The sequence below is a fragment of the Urocitellus parryii genome, chromosome 4 (genome assembly GCF_045843805.1).
Source record: "Urocitellus parryii isolate mUroPar1 chromosome 4, mUroPar1.hap1, whole genome shotgun sequence".
NCBI lineage: Eukaryota > Metazoa > Chordata > Mammalia > Rodentia > Sciuridae > Urocitellus > Urocitellus parryii.
In genome coordinates this window covers 78,606,780-78,620,623 of record NC_135534.1, presented here as the reverse complement: position 1 = coordinate 78,620,623, position 13,844 = coordinate 78,606,780, and the positions used below count along the sequence as shown (strand labels likewise).

At 32.4% G+C, this 13,844-nt stretch overlaps 1 protein-coding gene and 1 pseudogene across 1 annotated transcript in view; one reads left to right on the top strand and one right to left on the bottom strand.

Moving 5' to 3' along the window:
- Nox4 (NADPH oxidase 4) overlaps positions 1-13,844 on the top strand; it is a 194,983-nt gene that overhangs the window by 57,010 nt on the left and 124,129 nt on the right. Inside the window, exons 7-8 of the mRNA XM_026401516.2 lie at positions 2,058-2,130; positions 6,422-6,502. Of these exons, the coding sequence (XP_026257301.1) occupies positions 2,058-2,130; positions 6,422-6,502 (154 nt within the window). The remainder of the gene's footprint in view (positions 1-2,057; positions 2,131-6,421; positions 6,503-13,844) is intronic.
- LOC113191706 (dnaJ homolog subfamily A member 1 pseudogene) lies at positions 12,754-13,817 on the bottom strand (annotated as a pseudogene).

Sequence of the window (13,844 nt, the reverse complement as noted above, 5' to 3'; positions counted from 1 at the left end):
CATCCTCATCCCTTTTTCAATTTTTTTTTTTTGTTTTGTTTTTAAATTTTCAGACAGGGTCTCACTAAGTTTCTTAGGGCTTCACAAAGTTGCTGAGGCTGGGTGTGAACTTGTGATCCTCCTCCCCAGCCTCCCCAGCAACTGGTATGACAGTTGTGCATCACTGCATCCAGTTCTCTCCTTTTTTGGTATTGACACTTCATAGCTTTTTATTGCTGATTAATTTTCCAGATATACATAATATCTAAATTGTTTATTCATTCATGTGTTTATGGAGATCAGAGTCATTTATGTGCCCTATTAGAAAATAAAATAACTATGAGCATTGTTGAATACATTCTTATGTGGCTATGTTTGTGTTTTCTTTTGAGTAAATACTTGGGAGTACAATAGATGGACCATTTTGTAGGCATCACTTTTTTTTTTTTTAAATGGCATATTTCCTGAACCATTAGTTCTTTAGTGTAAACTAGATTAGATATCTTGTTTTTTTTTTTTTTTTCTTTAACCCCTTTAATGGAAGCACTCACCTGGAAGACAGGGAAAGACTGGGAAAGGGAAGACCTTAGAAAATATAGAAAAGACATGATTATTAGGTTATTAGGTATAGTAGGGAAGGTCATGTCCCATTAGTTTTCTAAATTTGTATCATGGGAAAAATTAGAAGAAAGCATGCAACTGTTAAAAATCCAAAGATTACCACCCTTATTTTTCGTGTGCTCCTTTACAAGTGACAATTGTTTCCATTGCACTGAAAGTACTAATGTTATTTGCCAATAATTGTAAGTCTGCTGCAGTCATAAAGATGAACGAACACTTGTGTGGACCTTCCACTGTATTCTCTTGTCTGCTTTTTTAATGGCACATGGTCCATGATCACCTTCTGTTCTGTAGGTGGTGCTAGACAAGGGGAGAAGTGGGAGAATTATATATTCTTCTCCAGACAACAGTCTTCCTGTAGCTTTCTTTTTGGTATGAGTTAAGAGTCTCTCAGAGGAGATGTTTAAGACTTAACTGTTACTTATATGATTTTCAGACTAAAAAATGTAGCATAGACATATATGGTATTTAATTTGATAACAAAATATAAGAAAGGGACATACTAAGATATCAGCTGTTTTAGGAATGATATATCAACTGTTCATTTGGACAAACTATATAATCTAATCCTAAGTTTGTAGCAATTTACCTGTTATTAATTTTCATGTTTGTACATTTCATTCTTTTTTTTTTTTAAACCAACATCATGTCATGTGAAAAGTGTGCCATCTGATTTTAATGTTTTCCATACTAAGAGGAACTACCTCTGAAAGTATTCTTAAAGTATCCGCACAACGTTTTTTTTTTTTTAATTTTGTTTTTAGTTGTAGATAGACACAATGTCTTTATTTTTATTTTTTATTTTTATATGGTTCTGATAATCAAACCCAGTGCTTCACATATGCTAGGCAAGTGCTCGGCAAGCACTGTACCACTAAGCCATAACCTCAGCCCAGGACAGTATCTTGTTTTCTTGAAATCTACAATTTTTGTTCCATATTTTTATTTTTAAAAAGCTTTAGGTTGTATAAAAGACATTTTTTTTATTTAAAATTACTCCAGGAAGTGGAGTCCAAATATAGTTATTTGAAATTGAAGCCAGAGGAGTTTCTAACTCCATATTGGAGGGAGGAGAGTCACGATATTGAGTACTGTGGTAGAGAAAACCAAAAACAGCAGGATATTGAATGTTAATTCTGTCCCCTTGCATTAATTATTGACATTTGGTGTCTTATATGCCTGAACAAATAGGTTTATATTCACAATTCTGAGTTGAAAATTTGGGGAAACAAAGAAGAACTCTAATAGAGGAAGGAAAGATTCTGCCTTGCCTTAAGTACTCTGGAACTGTGCTGATTTTGAAAAGGCTTGTTAGAGAGGAACATACATGCACACATGCAAGTTCAGTTTGGCTTCCTGCAGAACAGCATAGTATTTTGGATTTTAAGGAAATAATCTTTTGTGCTTTTTTACTCAGTGTGATTTAAGTTAAAACCTACTTATGTACATTTTTACAGTTCCTGGCCTGACAGGGGTCTGCATGGTGGTGGTGCTGTTCCTCATGATTACGGCATCTACATATGCAATAAGGTAAGTATCAGGGTAAGTTTTATTATCTACTAGTTTATAGTATTGATACTTTTGATTATTTTCATTTTCGTATATTGGAAATATCTTGATAAACCAAAGCATTTAGCCAATGCAATGTCCTAGGTAATGGACTACTACAGGTAACAAAGACTGAAATAAAAATGATTGTAAACATCATTTCCTGTTCTGCAAAACCTCTTTAATGATCAAGGAAATTTGAGTTCTTCAGAAACATCTTTCTAAAGGACAGATTATTTCTGTGGTACACAGGCTTGAATTAAATTGCACACATATGGATGATGGGTATTCCTAAGAATATATGACTTAAAATTATTTTATAGCTAATTTCCTGATATCAATTTGTTTTGCTGTAAAATAACATAGTGTTCCAAATAGAGCTGTGGAAATATGGTTGGTTGATATCTGCTAAAATAATTGAAGATACATGCATTCATACTGGTTTTCATATTAAAAGATTTTGAGCAATTTTAGAGATACATTATAAGAAGCACTTTTATATTATTTCAGATGGATATGTTCTATGTTTAAGAATATTTATAGTGTCTTATGTTTCTGATTAAACTTTGTTTAAAGAAAGCAAAACCAAAATCTTCAAAAGTCTTCAATCTTTCTATTTGCTGAGGTGTGCAAACATATATATATATATATATATATATATATATATATATATATACTTTGAAAATAATTGCCCAATAATATACTCAAATGAGCCAATGCTTATATTTCCAAAGACACCTACTTATATTCATACACACTCCCCCAAAACTCAGAAGTAAAGTCAATACTTATTTCTTTCCTCTTCCTATCTCCTCCCAAATCATTATATTTCCTTCAAAATCCTAACCTTTCTCTTTTGGCATATATCTATGTACTTCCCCTAAATAAGATCATAGCATAGTATTATGTTCAACCTGCTCTTTATTTAAATTTGTGAATCGAATATCTTTCAACTAATATTTTTTAACATTCTTTTTTAACAATGGCATAATATGTCACTATATAGATATTATTTTCCTAGTTCTGTACTAATGGATTTTGGGCTGATTTCATTTTTCCACTATTTAATTCTGAAACAAACACTTCCATCCATGTCTTTACATTCTTTTTCAATGACATCCTGAGGGAAAATTCCTACATGTAGAATACTGTGTCACATGGTAAACTGCTAAAACTTTTCATAATAATTAAAATTTTCCTCACAGGAAAATAGAATCTTAACATCATTAGTACATGAGGGTGCCAGTTTTGTGGGAGAAACACTGTTTTATGAAGGAAAAGTAAAAATTTTTAAAAACATTTTTAGTTTTGGACTTCTTTTTTTTCAATATATATTTTATTAGTAAGTAGATGGACCTTTATTTATTTATGTAGTGCTGAGAATCAAACTCAATGCCTCACATATTCTAGGCAAGTGCTCTACAACTGAGCCACAATCCCAGCTCAGTTTTGGAACACTTGAAGGAAAATTAGGGTAATTGACTTAGCCATACACAACAGTGCAGATATATGGATACTAATACATACCATTCACAAACAAAAGGAATATTAAAAATTTTCTCATTTCAATGAAATCCATTTCATTTAAAATCCATTAAAAAGTCATTTAAAAAACTTTATTTATGGATTAAGATAATCATAGTAAACTAGGAATTAACTGATTTCTTTGTAATTAAAAAACATAAAAGTCAGAATTTAGAGCATAATTAGCAGTGAAAAGGACCTTAATTTTTAAGAAAATCAGGAAAAGGTCAAGGTTACATTTTTAATTTTATCTTTTTTTGGATTTATTTTTTAAAATTTTATCATTATTTACATATAGTAAGAAATGAAACATTCCAAACCACAAGAAAAAAATGCAACAACATATTGTCACTATTTCCAGAAAAGTAGATATAATTGCCTAGTCAGAAAATTTGAAAGAATTGTGAAAAGTTTAAGAATTAATATTGAATAAATGAATTGAAATATGTAATCAAATACAAAAAATATTAAAAATGTTTTTTTCTATCCTAGCTCCAACCAGTTTGAAAATTGAATAAAATAAAACTCTAACATTCACAATTGAAACAAACACAAAATATCTAGGGATAAACTTAGTGATTGTTATGGTTGGATATGTGGTAACCCCCAAAATTCATATGTGAGACAATGTAGGAACTTTCAGAAGTAAAATGATTAGATTATAGAGCTGTGACCTAATTGGTGGATTAAACCACTTGACTGTATTAACTGGGTAATATTCTTATGTGGGTAGGGTAAGGCTGGAGGAAGGAGTTCACTGCAGGTATAATTCTGGGGTTTATATTTTCTCTCTGGTGAGTGGAGCTCTTGGTGCTTCTTGGTTATCATATCCTGATTGCTTTTCTCCTTATTTTATGCCCTTGTGCCATGATATTCTGCCTGACTTTAGGCCCAAAGCTATGGAGTGGGCCAACCATGGACTGAACCTCTGAAACCATGAGCCAAAATAAACTTTTCCTCCCCTGACTAGTTCTATCTGATCTTTTGGTCACAGCATCAAAATTGACTAATATAGTAAGAAGCTATGAGTGGAAAAAACCCACATAAATAAGTTCACTGAGAGAAATAAGTAGAGATTTGAATAAAGGCTGTATTTTATACAGGTATATTTCTTCCTCAACTATAATTTAGATTTGTTACAATTCCAGTGAAAATACCAGACATGTTATTTTCTTTGTTTTTTGAATTTAGTAAAGTGATTCTATAATTCATCTGAGGGAACATTCAAATGCATGTTGCAAAATAAGAATAAAGAGAGATATGCCTTAGTAAACATTAAAATAATTAAGCTTCAGTAACTTACAGGAAAAGAGGTCTTGCAGAAATGAATGAAGGGGCAGAGTCAATAGATAACCCTATGTAGGACCTTTTTATGTATAAGACCCACTAAATAATAAAGATGCCATTGCAAGCTTATGAGGAAAGTAAGGTATAAGTAGATGAAATTCTAGATAAGTTACAGTTAACTGTAAAAATGATACCATTAACAACTTAAAGAAATTTTAAGTAGATATTTATCAGTCCTCAAAGTAGACAAAGAATCATGCAGGAAGTATTTTTTTTGTCTACAAACATGGAAATTGAAATTTCTGCTTGCCAATATGGTTTATCAAAATTTAAAATTAAGTATGATACTAGAAAAATTATTACAATCACAAGGGACCAGTACATTTTTAAAAAGTAAATAGTTTTCTCATATTAGTCACAAAGAGTTAAAAGTAACATATATATGAAAAAATATTCAATACCATTTATAAAAGTAATAAAACCTTATAAAGTTGGGCCTGGGTTTGTGGAAATAGGCACTTCTACTCTGTGGTAGGACTTGGAATTTATAGATATATTTTTCAAGAGCATTGGGAATTGTATATCAAGAACAAGACAAGTATGTGTCCTTTGATCTAGCAATTGGACTTTGAGCAATTTTGATTAAAAAATAAATATGTGTAAAAAATGTATATGTTGCAACATTGTTAATGATATTGTTTATGATAACAAATAGTATAGATAGATTAAATGTCAAAAATTGGCTATTACTTAGGTGAGGAATAATTCTAAAAGGTTGTAGGGGAGATCAGAGTCATATAGGAAGCTTTTGCAAATACCTACACTTTGCCTCCAACATTTTAATATATGAATATTCAGCCTAGATATGTGACTACAATGACTGTTAGTTTTATACTTCACTCAAACATTCAATAGATTTTGCTTACCTTGCCTTTCTTTTCAGACTCTTTGTCTTCCCCCAGAGCAAGAACACTAAGGTATCTTTCTTAAGTTACACAGTCCAAGAAAAAGAATTCAAAATTTTGATCATTTAAGTTTTTCTCCAATTTAATTATCTTGGAACAATTCTCAAAATACATATTAGGATGAGGACATTTGTTGTTTTAGGAATCATTTGGAAATTGAAAATAATGCTAAAAGGGACAAAAAAAGCACAAATTAGCAGTCTACTTACTTCTTAGCTTTATGTCATAACTTTAAAATATACACCTTATTTTAATCCTTTCCATGTGTCTTTGAAATACAAAGAACATTCAAAATGATAAAACTATTACTTATAATTTTTGTCATTGCTCTTTGTATGGTATACTTATATTTTAATATGAATATAGATGCATCTCAGAAACTCAAATTTTAGCTTTTTTAAAGTGGGATATATGTTTGAAACAATGCATTCTCTTTTTAATGAGATGGGCTATAAAGTAAGAATGAAACTAATTTTTTTTTTTTTTTTTTTTTTTAGGGTTTCTAACTATGACATCTTCTGGTATACTCATAACCTCTTCTTTGTCTTCTATATGCTGCTGATTTTGCATGTTTCAGGGTAAGTCTAAATACATATTTTAAAAAAATGTGTTCCTAAAAATGGGGTAATAAAAGTCACTGCTATAGAAATTATCATGGGAATTGGCTAAAATATTTGATTTGGAATTAAGGATAGCGTCAAGAGTGGGAGACATAGTTCTGTTTTTATCATGGCATATTTTATTGAAATCATCATAAAAGTGTATTGAAATTGAACACCAGAGTTGCTTCTCCCACAATGACATAGTTCTCAAAGCTCCCTATAGATACCTCCTAATATCTTCTAAAAGAAAATAAGAAGTGAAGTACTTTAAGAAGATATTTTAGTGCTTACATTTTTAGAAACCGTCTTGCCATTGCAGAATTTATAACACTGAAGTTACTAGGTTTTAGTTTTAAAAGGTCTAGAGTAGTTGCAATGAAAACCAAAGAATTAAAATGGCCAAAGACAAGAATCTGTCCAAAATGCAAATGAAAAACACCATGAAAAGGTTAAACACATATTCTAAGCTTTACATAAAAAATATGTCCCAAGTATTTTATAAATTATGTGTACTCAACATGTATTCTCAAAGTTAGTTGTTGTTTAAAATAATCCATGGAAATAGAGGGAGAAAATAGTATAGTTTGTATACATCTGAAATAACCATCTTTATCCCTTCTGACTCTCTTTGGTTTGAAGTTGACTTTATCTGATATGAGGATGAAAACCTCTGCTTGTTTATGTGGTCCATGTGAATGGTATGTTTTTTCCCATCCTCATCCTCAGTCTATGGATATCTTTTCCCATGAGATGAGTTTCTTAAAGACAGAACATTGTTGGGTCTTTTTCTTTTTCTTTTTTTTTAACCCAATCTGCCAGTCTATGTCTTTTAATTGATGAGGTTAGGCCATTAACATTCAGGGTTATTATTGAAATATGGTTTGTATTCCCAATCATTTTGGTTTATTTTTGGTTATTAACTTGGTTTCTCCTTTAATTGGGTTTTCCTTCAGTGTATTTTCTCACTTTGCAGATTTTCATTGTTGTTTTACATTTCCTCCTCATGGAATATTTTGCTGAGACTATTCTGTAGTGCAGCCTTTCTCATTATAAATTCTTTTAACTTTTATTTATCATGGAAGGTTTTTACTTTATCATCAAATTTGAAGCTTAATTTTGCTAGATTCTTGTTTGGAATCCATGTTCTTTCAGAAAATGTTGTTATAGGATCTACTAGCTTTGAGGGTCTGGGTTGAGAAATTTGCTGAGATCTGAACTGGTTTCCTCATGCATGTAATATAAAACTTTTCTCTTGCAGCTTTTAAAATTCTATCCTTAATCTGTATGCTAGGCATTTTCTCATAATGTGCCTTGGTATAGATTTGTTGTAGTTTTATACATTTGGTGTCCTTTAAGCCTCTTGTATTTGATTTTCCAACTCATTCTTCATGTTTGTGAAACTTTCTGATATTATTTCATTGAAGAGGTTGTGTATTCCTTTAGTTTGTGCCTTCCTTTATCTCAATAATTCTTAGATTTGGTCTTTTCATGTTATCCCATCATTCTTGGTCATTCTGTTCATTACCATCTTCATTGTGTGGTCAACTTTATTTTCAAGATTATATATTTTGTCTTCATTGTCTGAGGCTCTCTCTTCCAAGTGATCTAGTCTGTTGGTGATATTTTCTATTGAATTTTTTATGTGGTTTATTGTTTCCTTCATTTCAAGGATTGCTGTTTTTTTTTTCCCCAGAGTCTTGATCACTTTCTTGAAGTAATCTTTTGTTACCTCTATTTGATCTCTTATCTCTTTTTTTTTCTAAATTTATTTTTTAAAGTTGTTGATGAATATTTATTTATTTATATGTGGTGCTAAGAATTGAGCCCAGTGTCTCACACATGCTAGGCAAGTGCTCTACCACAGAGCTACAACGCTGGCCCTCTCTTATCTCTTTGTTGGAGTGATCATTTGTTGCCTGTATTTGCTCTCTAATCTCTTTGTAGGAGTGATCAATTGTTGCCTGTAATTGCTCTTATACTATTCTGTACTTCACAGATCATTTTAATTATGTATGTTCTGAACTCCTTCTCTTAACATTTCATCTACTGTGCTGTCAATGGATTCTATTATTGTAGCATCTTAGTCTCTTTGGGACATTTTATTCCCTTGGTGTTTTTTTTTTTTTTTTTTTTTTTCATGTTGTTCATGTGCCTTCCTCTCTAGCAATGCGGATCTGAGGTATTACAGTTTCTATCCTATAATCTTATGGTAACCTTGCAGGTTATCAATACCTCACCTATCATATAATCAGGCCAGAAGGACCCTGAGTCATGGTCTTTCTGGCCCTGGCTATTATCTCTAGATGGAAGTGGGATAGGATAGTGGGTAGATGGGGGGCCACAGCGTGCCCTGTTTCTACTTTTGTATACATATTATACATGTGTGTTTGGATTTGACATTCAGAGTCATATCAGATAATAAGTTGTTAAATGACATCAAGTGTACTTGGGTTTGCATAAAGATATAGGACAGGAAGGATAGTCTATCTACATGGTGATGTCAGGTGCTTCTTCAGTGGCAATCCCTATAGCTGCCCAGGAATAATTTTCCACATCTTTCTCCTCAATCCCCCTGTAGCAATTCAGTTCTAAGGTGAAGAGACTGCATGGGAAGTCAGGGACTACCTTCCTTGGATAAGACTGAGACTGTACAGGAACCAGTTACTTTGTAACAGCCCAAGTTCCCTCAATGGATACCCTTAGTCACAAGAAAAGCACTACTGGCAAGGAGCTAAAGTCTGTCAGTCCCCAAATGATTTTCACAATTTATCCAGTGTCCTTCTACTCCATTTGTATTTTACCAGTAATAAACAGTGTTACCTAGAAACACACCTATAGCATTTCCCATTTTTCTTGCCTAAAACATTTCCAGGTAAACAGTGTTTTGAGATAGGTTCAAACCTGTTTGTTCTTTTTTCAGAACATTTCATAATGTAATCTGTCAGTCGTATTGGTAATTTTAGGTACATTATATGTTTTACTTCAGGGTGCATATTCAAAATATTGCCATTTCCCCCTGATTGTGGAGACCACTGATTAAGACAGTAATATTAAATAGATTTATCTCATGTGCCCTGGTTAACTTTGTTTGGTATCATGATTCTGGAATGTAGAGTTCTTCTGGAAACCTGGCTGATGAATGTAATTGTGACTTCCAGCTAGCTGTCCCTGTCTCATGGGGGAGAGGGCTAGTGGACTTGATTTTCCCATTAATTTCTCTTTGTGGGGATAACATATTCTATGGAGCCTTGAGATACCAAGAAAACCCTTGGTAGAGAGGATTTGCATTCCGTTTTATTCTTTAAGTGACTAGTTTGCCCATCCAGGATTGTGGACACAAAGTTTATTATGGATAAGCAGATACTACTCAGGATTATAATTATTTAAAATATAATTATGTAATGCTTATTATATGTTAAATATAATTTCCAAGTGCATTATAGATTTTCTATTTAAGTGTTCCAGATTTATAAGAATGAATAATATTATTAAAACACTTTTACAAGTATGAAAACTGAGACTGAGAAAAATTCAGTAACTTGCTGAAGTTCACTTAACCAATAAATTATGGATTAAAACACAAGTACTCTCACTTAAACTCACTTGAAAACTCTTTTAAGTTCTACTACAAGGCCATGTGTGTGTGTGTGTTTGTGTGTGTGTGTGTGTGTGTGTGTCTATATATATATATATATATATATATATATATATATATATAGACACTTATTTTTGAGAGGTCAGATGTCTGAGAATTTAGTTTTAAGATTTTCTGTCTCAAAGTTGTGATCTGAGGTTTCAGGTTATCTTGGATTGTAAGCTATTTCTTTCCTTCCTTTCCTCCCTCCTTCCTTCTCTCCTTCTTTCCTTCCTTCCTTCCTCTCCTCCTTTCTCTTTCTTTTTCTCTTTTCTCCTTCTTTTTTTTCTGTCTCTTTAGTTCTATCAGATATGAGAAAAATAATCATTTTCAGTATAATTAATTATGCATTCTTTTGCCTTTATGTTCTGCTGAATCAAAACTCTGAAAAAAGGTATTCCTTTGCAATTCAAATAGTCAGTTTTTAAAGGTTCAGGAGTTCAAAATGACTTTTTAAGTTTAAAGAGGATTATATTAAGAATTACTTTTCTATTTTTTTTGTAAGTAAAAGGAAGGCATATTTATATTTAGCTTTCACTTTTGTAGAACAAGGGTCATAAGCAGAAAGTGTCTGTATATAAAAAATGATTTTATAAGTTTTTTTTTTAATCACAGAATCTTAAAAGATATCTTGAACAAGCTTGTTTTCTTAATGTCAAGGAATTTGCTTCTATTTATGTTATTTTTAAGTGACAAATAATGTTTACATGTATGAAGTATGTATGATGTTTTGATATATGTTTACCTGTGAAAGGATCAAATCAGGCTATTTGGTGTGTTAGTCACCTCAAATGCATTGCTTTTTTTATCTTCCCTCTGATCTGCCCACAAAGTAAACATTTAATTCTGAAGATATCCATTCTGACTTTACAAAGCTCTAATTCTCACAAAGTTTTTTGTTTTTCTAACCAGAATTTATTTTACTATAATTTCTATCCAGTGACTTAAAAGTCTATGACTCCAGAGGCAATGAAAATCAAATCTCTCACCTTGTATGAATTCTGTTCTTTTGTTTCTTGTATGATGACATTTTAAATCTTATCATTATACTGACTGGGCCTGGTGGTACACACTTGTGATACCAGCTTCTCAGGAGGCTGGGGCAGGAGGATTACAAGTTTAAGGTCAGACTCAACACCTGTCTCAAGACTAAAAATAAATAAGAAGGGCTGAGGATATACCTCAGTGGTAAAGTACCCTTGTGTTCAGTCCTTAGAACCACACAACAGACACACACACGCACACACACACACACACACAAAAAAAAGCAAAATAAATCACATTGTTATTCTGAAATTTCTCCTTTGGATATATTAACAGTTAATATTTGTGGAATGCTTATCTTTTACCTTATTAATGCTTTATCTCATTAAACTTTCCCAGCAACCCTGTATTTATTGTTATTATTATCATTATCCCAATGAGAGAACAAGGCCAGTGAGAGAGAGCGTTATCTGAAGGACATAGTTAGTAAGTTGAAAATCTTGGATTTTAACTCAGACATCCAATTTCAAAACCCCAAATCCTGACTTTAAATTATGCTGGCCTTCATTTTGCATAGCTTCTCTATATCTTTTTTTTTTTTTTTCAACTGGAAACCAAATTAAGCACTGACAAGAATCTTAGTGTGTGTGAGATGATATTGGCTGAGGGAAGCCTCACTTTCCTCACTGAAAATGCTCCATCAGTGTTATTCAGGACCTGGCTATTTTTCACGATCATGTGTGTCCTTATTTTAATCTAGTTTTCATTCTTATTACCTTTATTTTAGATTATTTTCATCATTTATAAGCAAGCCTATTGTGTGCCACTCTAAAAAGCTACACTTCATATACACTAAATTCAGATTTTTTTTCAGTGCTCAAATGAATTTCAAAATAATTTTCCTTTGCAAGATATCAGAATAACATGGTGGTGACAAACTGCATCACCTAATAACTGAAAATCTTTGGCAGATAATTTTACTTTTCTTTTTATTATCTATTAAGTGAGACAAATAAAATCATCTTTTTTTTTTAAGTTTGAACAAAGAGAGGTAGTATGAAAGGGAAAATATAGACATATGAAATAAATTTTAGAAAAATCATACTACTACCAGTACTGATGAATATGCAGGGAAGAAATGTCACAATTAACTGCCCAAAAATGTCTTTTCTTTTTTTGTTTTGTAGTAATGAATAATTTTATTTTTCAACTATTTCAAAGTCACAACTCTGTTTCTCACTCAGAATCTTTCTCACACTAGTTAAAAGAGTTTTAATTTCAACACCTTAACAAGGAAGGGTCATACACTGAAATCAACACCACAATCAGTCTAAGTTTGTCCATGTACACAGCTGAAATCAATTATAAGTTATGGCCCATCAGATGCTAGGGGAACTTTTTTAAAAGTAGTTTTTATAGGTATTAAAAAAAAAAAAAGAACTTCTCGCAATTTCTTGTATTGAAGTCATCATACATACAGGGCAAAGCCAGTGATTTTTATATTTGCATTTATTCTTCATTTAACTTTTGAAACACTACTGTAATTAAATATTAAAACAAACAGTAGCAAATAGTGAGCATATTATGATTATAATATTTCACTCAATCACTACTGATATAAAATGCCTGTAGTAAGTGTTTTTCCACTGGCCCCATTAAGAGATTTGCTTGCCATTCTAGCCTGGTGAGAGGTGTTTACCATGGTTCCATTATCTAGAGTAGATATTTGGCTTTTGGAAGCCATATAATGCTTCTTCAACCAGCTGTATATCCACATAGATGAAAAAGAAAAAAAAAAGTCTTAAGTAAAAACAGCACAGTCCTTCTGATCTGACATAATGATAATATCTCCTGGCTCCAGTCTTGGCTCTTAGTCTCCTTCACTATAGAATGTTATCTTCTGTCCATCTTTCATGCCTTTGTCAACATGAACTTCTACAATCTTCTTCTCTCCAACTATCTTCTATTACAGTGTTTACCTCTATCTTTAAGACTGATCCCTTTCCCTTGGCCCCAGCACTCCATATATACAGACTGAATTTGCTGAACCATTCCAGGTCCTATCTAATGAACTCATATTTGCATTCCAGTACCTGGGAAGTGGGGAAGCAATCTCCTGCTCCTTTCTTTATCACTTCAGCCTTAACATTTGTCTCAAAGTACATTCTTTTGCAGAGCCAGTTTTCTTTTTTCACCACTATGTACATCTTCTCACATTACCAAGAGCTTATGCACAACATTTTTTCTTCTTTCTCTCTGCATCCTTCTTCTTCCTCCAAAAACATCAAAGATGTCCATAGGAGAGCCTGCACTGCTACCTGATCCACCCTTCCTAATTGCCTGTTCTTCTGTGTCATATAATGCCCTTTCCTTGACATCAGAGAGGACTTTAAGCTTGAGAAATCTGTTTAAATTTCTCTCCTTCATTTGTATTCTTGTCATGATGATACTTCAAAGCCAGTTTCCTCTAAGCCTTTTTCAATTATGCCTGAGTGGCATTGGATTTGACCCCAAAACATCATAGTAAGTAGTTTCTTTCACCCTTTTCTACAGCCAGTGAGTGGGCTGAGGTCAGTGTGCTGAAGCGGGAAGGAGCATGTAATAGTGTGAAACTTGGGCAGATACTGCTCCTCCACCTCTCACTGAGCGTTCTGGAAAGTTACACAGAGTCATAGCACTTTTGAAGAGCCTCGAATTTCT